At 37.9% G+C, this 14,176-nt stretch overlaps 1 protein-coding gene across 9 annotated transcripts in view; it reads left to right on the top strand.

The window, feature by feature from the left end:
* kcnh5a (potassium voltage-gated channel, subfamily H (eag-related), member 5a) overlaps positions 1–13,403 on the top strand; it is a 150,810-nt gene extending 137,407 nt beyond the window's left edge. For 8 of the 9 annotated variants that reach the window (XM_048206254.1, XM_048206253.1, XM_048206251.1 and 5 more), the window contains one exon: positions 5,632–7,207. In XM_048206254.1, coding sequence (XP_048062211.1) covers positions 5,632–6,798 — 1,167 coding nt within the window. In that variant the 3' untranslated portion in view covers positions 6,799–7,207. Of the gene's footprint in view, positions 1–5,631; positions 7,208–11,401 lie in introns of those variants that run through there. The other variant, XR_007186980.1, reaches the window with a different exon arrangement.
* The last annotated feature ends 773 nt before the right edge of the window (positions 13,404–14,176 follow it).

Raw genomic sequence — 14,176 nt, 5'->3', positions numbered from 1 at the left:
TTTTGTTTTTGATGTTTTCTACAATAGTTTTACATACATCCAAAGTCAAAAAAACACTTAAGTTTCCTCATAATACATCACACATCACCTTATTTCTTGAAGAGGTCAGATAGCCCAGTCTGTAGGGATTGGTTTACCGCTAACAGTATGTATCAGAAACAAAACATTCATTAACATATTTGAATTTCAAATTCGAATGCTTCCTCAGTGCTTAAAGGGTTAGTTCACCCAAAAATGAAAATTATGTCATGAATTACTCACCCTGATGTCGCTTTTTTTTTTTCAACACTTTCAGATGCCCAGAAAGATATTTAAAACAGTTCATGTGAGTACAGTGGTTCTATCTTAATATTATAAAGCGCCGATAATACTTTTTTTAAATAAATAAATAACGACTTTTCAACAATATCTAGTGATGGTGATTTCAAAACGCTGCTTCATAAAGCTTTGAAGCTTTACAAATCTTTTGTTTCGAATCAGTGGTTCGAAACGCCAAAGTCACGTGATTTCAGTAAACGAGGCTTCGTTACATCATAATTGTTTCGGAATTTCAATAGTTCACGTGATTTCGGCAGTTTAATACGCGATCTGAACTACTGATTCGAAACTAAGGATTCGGAAAGCTTCAAAGCTTCATTTTGAAATCGCCATCACTCACTCATATTCGCGTCTTCTCGACATGTCGACAGCATGAACCAAACTCTTCCAGGCCTCAGCTATAACAACAGTGTTTGAGGGTCAAAGTAGATGTTGTTTGCCGGCAGCCAATGAAGAACATAGGCTGCCATTATGCAAATTTGTTACAAACCTATATATCTGTTTCAACTTTTTTTTTGACGATACAGTGAAAGTCAATAGGGTCCAAAAGAACAATCAGTACACTGTAAAAAATGACCATGATTTTAACAGTAAAAGACTGTAAAAATGCTGCGGTGAAAAACTGTCAATTGGTTTACAGAAAGTTTCAGTACTACTGTATATACGGTGAATAACTGTAATAGATCTATCGGTACATTTAATGTAATTTTACGGTAAAATACCGTTAAATTTACAGTTTTTGGAAGTGAAAAATAACAATTCATTGTAAAATTTACAGTGAACAACCGTAAATTGACATTCCCACAATTCCCTGCATGACACTTCACATTTGATATATTTTCGTTGAAATAACTTTGTTTCTTCTTAGTTTTTCTAATTTTTTTTCTAATCAGTTATGTACATTATAGGGTTTTATGTTACATCTAATGTTGTTAAATTAATGTTTATTGCATTTTTAAAATTTCATGCATGTTACCATGATGGTGTTTAGTGTGTGTGTGTGAATGACACTGTGTGCACCTTCTATATGTTAGTGTTGTCCTTCTCAGCTTGTGGAAAAGCTGCTTGTGATGAACTTTGATTCATCATGTGACTCTTATCACCACTGTGTTTGGTGACTGTCAGTGTATTATAAAGGTACAAAACAGACATATTAGTGCTTCATTAGGTTGGTAAATTAACATTATATCAGTTTACGAAATACGTTATTTTACCGTAAATTTAACAGATTTTTTTTTACGTTGCTACTGTATTTTTTACGGTAAATTTTACTGGGATTTTTTTTACAGTGTAGGACCCCAATAATTTTCAGTGTATTGTCACAACGGCAAAACATTCTTTAAAAAAATCTTTTTCTTAGGTTCCCTTTTGAATGTTTGAATGGCAGACGTCATTGGTTGGCCAAACAAATAGCCCCGGCCCCTCTAACTTACGCCATTGGTTGAGCTGCTGTTGCTGTGTGGGGCTGATGTTATCTCAGGAAATCTAGAAGAAATGCTGTGTAGATTTGTCCCTGATACTCTTACAGGTGACAGTTCTGTTGAATTGCAGGCTGGACAGTTTTTGGTGTTCAGACATGCAGCAACACTACTCTAATACTACAGCTCATTAGTTTGAGTTTCTGTCCAGAAATGAACTCACAGCTGTGTTAAATAAAACAAGACTGACCCAGCATGCCTGTGCAATTATTCCAATTATACAATCCATCTTTGTTGGAAGAGGAAAAAAGTCATTTCACACAGGTGAAGAATGTTAGAATAATAACACTGGCTCCAGAGAGTGTAAATGAAATATTGGATTCTTCATTAAAATTCCCCATGGATGCTAAGAGATCATTATAAATCCCTAATCAGTTTTCTTCTGCAGCAGAGATGCAGGCTGTTGACACATGTTTTTTTCTTTCTGTCTCTGCTTTTATTTAGCAGATAGCTTGAGCGTTGTGATAATTGTCATTATCCAATAAGAGGCTGCACAAAGGGAATAATTAAACAGCGTGCATAGATGAGGCTAAAGAGTAAATTCTTTATATTCTGGCATAATGGCACTCCACACAATTCACAGTTCGTGTCCATACATTATATGTATCACTTACGCTGCATTCTCACATTCATATGTAATGGTAATTGTGAACAGAGAATATTATTTCGCTATATTAAGCAGCTTTACCCTTCACCCTTTAAAGTATGTGGGTTGTTTTAAAAGTTTGCTCAGATACACATATGGCTGTTTAAACTTGAGATGCATTATATATCTGTACCATACTGGTTAATGGCAATATTATATATAGTCTATTTTTTAATTGACTGGTATCAGTTGGTAATGAATATTTAATTGTTTATATGCTAATTTTCCCTCTTTACTTTTAGATTACTTTTGTTGAACAGCAAACACATTTAACGTTGAGTCTTTAAAAACACTAATGATTTATAAAACTGTTAAATGTAATCTTTAGCAAATCTCAAAATGAATATCTTTTTTTCCTTCCTCTATATAATAATGTTATGATTCCTACTTTTTTTTTTGTCATTTCTATTTATTTAGACAAGATAGCATTGAATTTTAATATTGACCATTAATGGATTATCTGACATGCTATAAAAAATAATTAACAGCTTATTAGTATTGGTCAGACTTTTAATATCAGTACAACCCAAATTTGAACTGTTCTGAATAGCGACTAAATAGATGTTTGTTAACTTCAGAATGCAAATTAAATGTCACAACTGTTAGTAGCAGTTATGTGATTTTTAGAACAATTTTCTGCCGTTTTCCAAACATATTTAGCATCCATCACAGCACACACCTCTGTTTCTTTTGTAGCATTCTCATTCTGTGTATGCTGTGTATTTGGCTACACAGCATTCCTAGCCCACTCTCACTTTTTTTTCTAGTTGACTCCATCACTCCCATCTCATTCTGCTCGTACTAAGCGACATTTAAATAATATGAAGAGGCAGAAGGGGGCTGGATTCATTATTTACCAGAGTCCTCCTGGGAGATGAGAAGTGACATGCGACGCAGCACTTCAGGGTGCCGAAAGACTGCACAGGGATAACTAAAGGGCACGTGACACGCTCTGTTCTATTTTTAACACTACAGACCAATGTTTGCCCGGAGGAATTTTTTTTTTTTAAGTCAGCACGGTCGCTGTTATGTTATCGCACATGACAGTGATAGTGAAGAAAAAGAATGCAGTAATTTTCTGTGAGTTCTGTGAGATAGTTTTTTTAACTAAAATGTGTAAGTGATATAAAGATTATACCTCTCTACAAGAGTTTTACACAAAACAAAATCTTTGAACGTGTGATGAAATCCCATTAAAACTAACAAGCCGTGTGGCTGCATGACCTCCTCAGTATGTCAGGTGGGGCTGTATAGACCTCCCTAGGGTCCTCAGCTAGAGGGCTTGGGTGGCTAATTAACACTCTCTAATTAAAACGTATGCGATCAAAGCTAGTGCCATGCGTATGCACACAGCTGAAAGAGATGCGATGAGGTGGGAAGGGGCAGGCGGTCTATTTCTGCACGGTGCCGTGTTGATGCTGGGTGAAAGCTCTGAAACAGTGTACAGATCTGTGGTAGCTTCTGGGTATTGGTGGTTTAAATGCTAAAACTTTAGACACTATTGATATTCCTGAACCTGAATGTTGACCCACCACTCCAGTGGGCAAGACTCCAGTGTTGTTAGTTTCATTTGCGTACTTCTGTCCTGCTCAATACTGTCATGCCTCAGGAACCATGCCAGTGGCACTTGACCCCATACTGTAGCTGGCTGCCAGCATTAGAGCAATACTACATCTTTTACACTGATGTGTAAATCATCAAGGGCTCTTGCTGAAACAGAAACCCGGCTACACAACATAATAGTTCCCATTCCAAAATTCAGTGAATGTTTCATTCAGTAAAAAGGTTTTTTTCTTTATATCGTTATATATTGTTATACTTTGCATTGTGACTGTATGTCACAATGTGACTTTATTTCTATAATGAAAACTCTCAGGATAGTTTGGTATGTTAATGAATTTGACAATGTTAATGTATTTGATTTTTAGATCTGCTACACATGCTGCTGCTGTTATTGCTGCTGCTTCAAAGCAAGTATAGAGATTTGCTACTGCCAATGCATAACAGACATGCTGCTGTAAACATGTAGCCATGCCACTGCTGCGCAAAAAGCATGCATAATATTACCCATAGTAAATCTAGACAGGTGGAGCTGGGGAAGGTAGAAGATTTCAGAGGAATTCTGATCAGCTTATAGCAAACAATGAACCTTTCATTGCCTGTGCTATCTAGAGTTTCATGACAGAACTAGGTATACCTCGCAACTGCAACTTTCTTATAATTCTGACTTTACATCTCCCAATTCTGACTTTAAATCTCCCAATTTTGACATTATATCCCACAATGTGACTATTTCTGAAATATGCCACTTAGTTCACAATTGCAACCATGTTTCTCACAGTTTTGACTTTATATCTCACAGTATGACTTTATATCTCATAAATGCAGTGTCAGAAAAAAATGTGCAAAAATTGTACCTGTACCCTGTAGGGCAGGGGTGTCCAAAGTCAGTCCTGGAGGGCCACTGTCCTGCAGAGTTTAGCTCCAACTTGCCTCAACACACCTGCCTGGAAGTTTCTAGTATGCCTAGTAAGACCTTGATTAACTTGTTCAGGTGTGTTTAATTGGGGTTGGAGCTAAACTCCATGAACAGGATTGGATACCCCTGCTTTAGGGGTACAACAGCTTGTCATTGGGGCAGTACCCTTATAGGAACTTTTTTTTTACCTTATCTTCTGCTGAAAAGTGTAAGATACTACTATTAACCTTTCAGGGGTAAGTAAGATACAAAAATGCCCCTTTGAGGGTGCTGCCCCAATGACAAGCTGTTGTACCCATGAACGTAAACATATTTTGCACATTTCAAAATGTCACTTTATTTCTGACTTATTTCACAATTTCACACTTAATTTTTTTTATACTCTGAGGCAGAAACTGGCTTCCATAGCTATGGGATTTAAAGTATTATCAGGAGTTATATATGGTGACCGATTCCCTTGTACTTAGTATGTAAAGGTCACGAGTAAAGAATAGTTGACAAATTTACTCTCTGCAATGCTAGCTGTGACAAATGTGTTTTTGTTCGGATGTAATTAGTCAGTGGATGATTTAACCAACATAAAAGTTCTTCTATGTTCATATTATCTGTAACGCCTCTTTAGAGCTTGAATCAAGCCTTTAATTAATTAATTCAGTGCAGAGAAGGACTCCAAACATACAGATTTCTTACATATTGTTGTGTCTCCACAGATTGTTTTCCGCAAGATTGTTGATGTGAAGAAAGAGGAAGAAGAGAGGAGACACCAGAAAAACGAGGTGACATTGTCTATCCCCGTGGACCATCCTGTCCGCAAACTTTTCCAAAAATTTAAGCAGCAGAAGGAGATGCGTACGCAAGGTTCTTCACAACATGACCTAGAGAGGAACCAGTTTCAGGTGGAACATCACCTCCATCCACTGTCCCACCAGCTTCATCAGCAGCAATATCAGCCACAGTACCAGGGCCACCATCCCCTTCAACACCAACATGTGACCACCATGCAAAACGGGGCCCCTGGCTCAGGAAACGGGAACAGTGGTTCTAGCGTTGTAACAGTCTCACAGATAACCCCGATCCAGAACGCTCTAGCCTACGTTCAGACCGAGGAACCCAACAGGAGTGAAGACAATGAGGCTATGGAGCTCAAGCCCAGCTTTGGCATACAGGACTCGAATTGTCTAAAAGTAACAAGTCCTGTGAGACCCAGAGGAGGAAGGGGACGAGGCTGGATGCGTTTCCATAACATTGCATCAGGATCATCGCCCATGCTTTCACTGGAACTAGAGAAGAAGCCACAGCAGAAAGAAGAGGAGTGGGGGGATGTGTCCCAGCCCCTGAATGTCATCTCAGGGAATGGGAAGAGCCAGGAAGCAGAGGGTGGGGGATCTGATGAAAGGGGTCCTGGTGGAAATGGTAACAGTAGTGATGAGACTGATGAGAATACTGTCCTACACAAGACTGATTCTTGTGACAGCGGAATAACAAAGAGTGACTTGCGTATTGACCGGGTAGGTGATTCACGAAGCCTGTACGAGAGGGCCTCGATGGAAAGGAGCCCATACGATCAGCCCAGTCCCGGAGTGGGTAGCGTCACCCTTCAGGGGATTCAATTTCAGCCTGTCCCTGAACAGGCTGTGCTTCAAAACAGCCTGTATGAGGCAAAGCTGGAACTAAAAGGTGACATCCAGACATTAAATAGTCGGCTAGCAGCTCTGGAGGACCAGGTGGGGGAGATTTTGAGACTTCTGTCAGAGAAGAGGAAACCTTCCCCACCTCCTCAGACCTCCTCGCCAAAAACTACACTTCAGTGCCAGGACAACTTTGCCCTTTCTCAGCCTGTCACTCCAGAGACGGAGGGGGACGATGGACCCCTTTGAATTAGGAGAAATATATTTAGATATTGATATGCTGTTTTTATTTATCACTTCCCTTCCTCTTACTCAGGAAGGAAATGTGAATATTGATGATTAGGGGAAGGATCCTTGCTGTTGTAAATATATACTTGCATGTCCAGCTGGAATCTGGCCTGCCAATGAAATCTTCTCAATGGATAGTAGTTGCTTGTACACGTACGGAATCGGCTGCATGCGGAGATGATTTTATTCTGACATTGCACACAGGATCTTCTAACCAGGTGATATTTCAGGGCATTTTCTCTTTGAGTGACAGCTTGATGCCCCAGATGTGGGATCTTGGGTTGCTGAAAGGCAGAATCAGGCTTGTTTAATACCTCCATCGGTCATTCTTCATATTGAAATTGCTATTAATAGCTACAATCATTTAAAGGACTAGTTCACCCAAAAATGAAAATTCTGCCATCGTTTAATCACCCTCATGTCGCTCCAAAGCACAAAAGAAGACATTTTGAATAACATATTTTTTTCTATATAGGATTTCTTTTTTCTCACTGTGTGACTACCTGGTACTTTCAAAGCAAAGAATGTGTAATGATCCATAATGAATTTACTTGCAGTCAAGGGTGGGAATCTATAGGGACCTCACGATCCGATCCGATTCCGAGAGTCATGATCCGATTCCAAAATGATCTACATTTTTTCTTAATTAATTAATTAGTTTACTGACTAATTAACAAAGAAACATATTACAAACTATGAACGGTGTGCTTAAGGATCTGAATGTTTTCCATTCAAGAGCATTGATTTTTTTCCTTCTCAGCTTTACTGCTGTTTGATCATTTATTACTGATGACATCATAGACAGCAGGAGATCTAATAGGCTGCATTCACCGAAATGCACAGATCTGTTTTGACATATCAGCTTTTTTGTCCTGCTTGTTTAATTCCTTAAGACATAACTGACCATGTTGACATTAATTTCACGTCATAAAAACATTGTGAGTTGCAAGTGCATTTAACTGCTTATGTGATAGAGTGGCACACAACCGCTTTCCGCAAGGTCTCTTTGCTAGCCCACATGAGCATTTGAAAGCAGCCATCTGTCAGTAAGTCAGTTTCGTTTATTGAATATATAGGCCTATTGCATTCCAAACTAGACTTTCATTGTATGGACAAAAAACCACTAAAACATTTTTCAAGATTTTGTATATGACAGAAGAAAGAAAGTCATATAGATTTGAAATGACATCAGGGTGAGTAAATGATGACAGAACTTTCATTTTTAGGTGAACTATCCCTTTAACCCAGTATGCAGTTCTCCTTTATAAGCATAATGATTGGAAGTTTGTGAGATTGTTTGCATAGATGATTTCTTGGATGTGATTAAGGAGATAATCCAATAACTAAACTCACTTTTGATATGCGAAACCCATTTCATTACCACCGCTGTTTCAAATTCCATTATCGTTATTGGCTTGTATTTATTTTGTGGAACGTTATGATAGAGAGAAATGACTTAGCCCAGTTTTTGGGGAGCTGCTTTACATGTTTTAGAGAGATATATCTGCATGCTGGATGGATTTAGCTCTGGCATGGTAGGACTAGGGACTAATTGTTTTTCCCTTATCAATTATGCAAACATACAAAGTGCAAGTCACAAAGGGGGCCTGCATTTTGGGAAAGCATGAACACATTCAGGTCATTTGGAAATTGTAGAAGCATGCATTGAATTCTTTGCATGACATCAACATTGTGTGTTTCATATAAAAGGTCATGGACCCCTGGTATTGTTTCCCAATACATATCAATATATACTACCCACAATTAATTTCAGTTAAGATGCATATTTCAAAACCTTCACATTTTAATCCAGTACCCTAACTAAATCCACACTAAACCACCGACTAAGGTGTTGTTTTTGAAAGCACCTAATGGTTGGTCATTTGAAAGTGCTGTGGGGAACTTTCCTAATATTATGTTATTATATCCACAGTCGGTGACTCACTGCATATCAGCATAAAGGGTGCTTTAGAGGGATTATAGCGTAATGACTAATGCTCCTTCACCTCTTATTTCCCATCAGTTCTATTGTAATGTTATTAGTCCATTCTGGTGATGTTCATACCAACACAAGGGATGTTCAGTTATGAATGGGGATCAGAAGAGAGACTATTAAGATTAATACTACAACAACAGGAGTGTGGTGGTATTAATTTTACTGTTACTGCCTATAGATCCTTTAAAATGAAATGTTCTGTCTTAAAGCAATCCACAAACAAGCAACAGTCCTTCAACGGTACTTCAAAGCAATATCCTTTATTGTATATCCCTCTACTTGCTCCCTAATTTGGTTTATTCTTTGATAAACACATGCTCATCACTGTAAGTGCTCAGATAATAATATTAGTTCACCACTAATCTTTGTGTTTAATAATCATTTCAGAGGTTATGATGTTCATTGGGACCAAAGACATTAATACTTTTGTACTAATAACATTACATCAGTGTCCTGCTGAAATTACCAATCCCATTATTACTTGTCACCAGTGGATGGTGATAAAAGCCTTATTAGGTTACAGATATGTAAATGGCCCTTAGCATCACTGTTTCGCTACTTGAGCAAAATAAACATTAGAAAGATGACGGTATTCAGAGAAATATCATTTACTAGTTGTAGTATTTCCAAACCCCATGAATTGAAATTGAGAATCATTTTATCACCATTTCATTCCAAACCTGTATGAATTTCTTTCTTCAGAGGAACACAAAATGAGAAATGTTGATGTACTGGTGAATTTTACATCCTTAGTTGTGTTCTTTTGTTATTTTGTAACTTGACAGCTTGGATTCCCATTAACTTATCTGGAAAAGAGGTGCTTGTACATTTGTTAACATATCACCTTTTGTCATATAAGTCATGTTGGTTTTAATGATATGAGAGTGAGTAAAGGATGACAGAATTTTCATCTTCAGGTAAACTTTTCAAGCTGACAACTTTTTGAAGCACGAAAGTATTAATAACAATTACACCTTGTCTACAACAGACGTGGCAGTTGCTGTGCCGTACCACAACAGCTTGAGGCTATCTAGGGGTGGGCGAGATGACCAAAATCTTATATTATGATATGAGTAATTTTATATCATAATAACAATATATCACATTATAGTTATTTTTGCTTTAAAGCTGCTGTCCGCAACTTTTTTAGTGTTCAGAATTTACAAAAATTATATAATGATAATGTACAACATGAATCCATTTTCCAAACCATGTTTTTGTCTTACCCTGAATCATTATGGTACACTTATAATAAGTGTTTATATTCGGACTATTTCAGACCGGACTGGTAGGACCCGCCGCAGAGTATCACAGTAACTGCGTGACTCGCCATAGACATACACGGAGAAAAGTAGCTCCGGCTACAATGTTCTTCCGCAAGACGCGTGCAGTTCTGTTTATTAACCGCTAGAGGGCCAAAAATCGTGGACTGCAGTTTTAATAAGGTTTATATATATATATATATTATTTCATACCATTGAAATTACGTAATTCTTATCACCATTTTCAGTATCATTAAAAAATGATTTAAAGGAATAGAGCTTACTGAAGACAAGTAAACAGTAATAAAGAAAGAGCAAAGAAAACAGACAATAGAACAAAGACACATGAAATAGACCTACCTGAAAAACTTAGGAAATACTTGAAATACTACATTAAAAAAGCAAGCAGGGAGGGATTTTCTCTTGATTTTGATTAGCATTAATAATGACAGCAGGTAAATTTGGATGCTGTCCCTTTAAGACTGACTGCACCGATCCATTGTCTTTCTCAACTATACCTTAACTTAAGACATAAGTGGCTCTGTTTACTTGCAAATACATGGTCACTTTAACACATACATATGTGTATTTAACTGTTCAAGCCCAATTAGGTGTCAAAAAGCACTCAGTTCACTCCTCACATGCTGCGTGAGCAGCGGCTTCATATCGCGCGTCTCTCAAACAGAGCTGAGAAACAGGCTCTCTGAGAGTGCGCGCATATAGTGAAATGAGTTGTCTTTCGCTGCAGTGGTTTAAAACCACTTGTTTTTAAACTGTAATGTTTTAAAACGCATGCAAATGATATGCTTTCGTGACCGTGCAGCACAGCAATGTCACGTGACCATAACCGCGATACAGAAGATAGTCCAAAATCTCTACCGGTTAATCGTGTCTACTGGTATATCGCACACCCCTAAGGCTATCTTCACTGGACGAGACAAAGTGACCCTTGCAAATCTATTTGTTCTTCATATCAGAAGTAGCGCAAGCGCCTGGAGTACATCAGAAATAGAAAGGAGCATCAGTTTACTGTCCGATTCGTCATGCCGCGCCGTGCCACATCCAGTGTAGACAGCATCACTGATTATAATGGGTTTTATTTGCCTTTGACTCATTATACTGCGCCGCTTGCGTCTGGTGTAGACATGGTTTAATAATATCCTCTAATAATATCTCAAACTTTGAGCATCATAAAAAATATAACACCCTTGATTATGTGCTTTTTTTCATTTACTGGTTTCATGCCTTGAGATTTCAGTGTCCCGTGCTCCGTCATTCTGTTTGAGTTATTTTTCCTGTCATTCAGCCCAGCAGAGAGGAGCACAGACAGTGAAAGGATTATTCTTTGAGTCTCCCATGAAATTGAAGAGATGGATATAATAGATGCTAAAAGCTGTAATAGTGTGGCAGACGACGTGAGCCTCGTAATCGAATGGAGCTGGCTCACTGCGTGAACCCCAGGGTGCCTGTTCCGAGGATTACACACAGTTTTCACAAAATTATGAGGGTATTCAACTCCACTGGGTATTGAAACTTTTCGGAGTGGGGAGGGTTTGGGATGAGGTGCCCGATCCACACACGCTGGAGCCGATGAGTGTTGGACTCCAGCGAGGCGTTGGTCTCTGGCATCTGACTGCATGCTGCATTTTTGAACTGTATAAAACTTAATGCCAATGAGAATGATATTTGCCTGCCAAAGCAGTGTTTTGCTGCGACCTTTCATGCACACACATACACAAAATGGGCAGAGGCCTGGGCACTAAATCACAAATACAATGTAATGCTGTTCATTAAAAGTATACATGTCAATACAGGAAGTTTTTGATGACTATCAATACATGCTGGCCGTTGTAACACAATCAGCAGATGGTGGGATGATGTTAAAAACTAAATAAATGAACTGAAGGAATTTAAAGAAAATTAATTTAATGCATTTTATTTTCACCTACAATAGTTTATTTAATAACATGAATATTGATTGTCTCTCACCAAATATTAGCTACAGTGCCTTTAAAAAGGATTCATGCCATTGGAAGTTTTTGTGTTGTATTGTTTTACAAAATTAAACCTTGCATAATCTTTTTTTTTTTTTTTTACACTACTCTTTTATGTCAAATGTATACAATGCCCATTGGTCAGAACTTCTTACAGTTGTTAAACAAAATTATTGCATGGCACAATTTTGCCCTTAAATTCTCAGTTTGACTGATATCTGGACTTTTGGATTTGTTAATATGAATCATTAGATTTATACTTGAGGTCACCATTTTGCTGGAAACTGATTCTCCCAGAACTTCATCAGAACTTCTCTGTATTTTGCTGCATTCATTTTACCCTCCACCTTCACAAACCTGCCAGGGCCTTTTTGGAGAGAAGCATCCCCATGAGGGTGTGTTTCTGATCATGTGCAGTTTGGCTTACAACAAACATGCCGTTTAGCCTGATGACCAGAAAGCTCAATTTTAGTCTCATCAGACAACAGAACCTTCTTCCAGCTGGCTTCAGAATCTCCCACATGTCTTCTGGCAAACTGTAGACGAGATGTCATATGCCATTCTCTAACAGTGACTTCTCTTTGTCACTCTCCCATAAAGCTGCGACTAAAGCTTGTCCATTTCTTAATTACTTATTTTACTCCAATGATATTCAGTGACTTGGAACTCTTCTTGCATCCATTTCCTGGCTTGTGCCTTTTTATTACTTTTTTTTTTAATTACAAGAGTTGCTTGGAATATTAGTTTTTCTTCATGGTTTATGTTCTACAGCCGCAGTTCTGACTCACCAAAACTTGGACTTTGCAGATAGATGTATTTAAATCATCAGAGACTACACACAAGTGAGAGTCATTTAACATTAAGTATTTATATGACTACTAACCAGTTGGCTGCACCAGTGATGATTTTGGTGAGTCACATTTGAGAATGAATACTTATAATATTATTATATTCATAATTATTTTAATCACTTGAGATTTGTTTAACGTTTTGAAATTAAAGTCTTTTTTTGGTTACACTTTAATTTGCAATGCCGTAGTTACATTGTAATTACTCAAATAAGTACTGAGTAGTATTAACTAACTACATGTACTCAGGGGCGTAGCAACCGGGGGGGACGGGGGGGACACGTCCCCCGCACTTTTAGAAACAGGTGATTCTGACCCCTGCTATTTTTTATTTTTTTGGATCCAGCGTGAATATTTCCGGCACCGGCAGTGTTCTCTGATTTGTTACTTAGATTTGAGTGAACTAACATTCAGCCAATCACAGAGCGAATCATCTCTTGGGCGCGTCTGCTATGAGCTTCAAATCTCTTGTTGCTGTTGTGAGTTTTCGTTCGTTCATTCACTTTGCTATTAGGCCGTCTGGGATAAAATGCACCCCAGAAAAAAAGCAAAGGACGATTACATCCTTTTTTCAAACACACACTGTAAGTATGTTACAGTATGTCGCGATGACACGAATCACGCGATAAAGTTTTCATGTTATGGTTTAAACTACTGTAACGTCAAAAGACAACAGAACCCGTATGGACCTCGTCACGTCGCGCCGGATTCAGTGTGTTAAATGCTCTCCTACTTGTCGCTTTGTATAAAAGCGTCTGCTAAATGAGACGTAACAAATTATTGGTTTCTGCTGTCTTTTGTTGCCTACGTGCTGCTCGCGGAGTAGAATTATCCTTTCACAATAAATCAAATTTGTTTTGCACCGAATATCTTAAAATACTTTATCAAATTTAAAATATATATTTTTTTATACTTTATGTAAATATTCTACTTTATGTCCTAACTGGTCTGTAGGAAAGGCAGGCTGTGACGTCACTGACAGAGAGAGGGGACAGTTGCTCAACCTCTCCAGAATGTGTACAGGTGAGATTTGTATAAAAAAAAGCAGATTGACTATTTTAAGGCAGTGTTTTCTTAATTGGAACTGCTTGCCAATATTTTAAGGAATTACACATCAATTTAATTCCTTAAAACAAAAGATCAACCATCAATCACCTTTATTTATATAGTGCTTTTAATAATACAGATTGTGTCAAAGCACTGAACAGTATCAAATAGGAGAATAGAGTAATTTATAAT

The sequence above is a fragment of the Megalobrama amblycephala genome, linkage group LG11 (genome assembly GCF_018812025.1).
Source record: "Megalobrama amblycephala isolate DHTTF-2021 linkage group LG11, ASM1881202v1, whole genome shotgun sequence".
NCBI classification, from domain to species: Eukaryota; Metazoa; Chordata; class Actinopteri; order Cypriniformes; family Xenocyprididae; genus Megalobrama; species Megalobrama amblycephala.
Note: the sequence above shows the minus strand (reverse complement) of the source record. Positions and strands in the feature narration are given on the sequence as shown.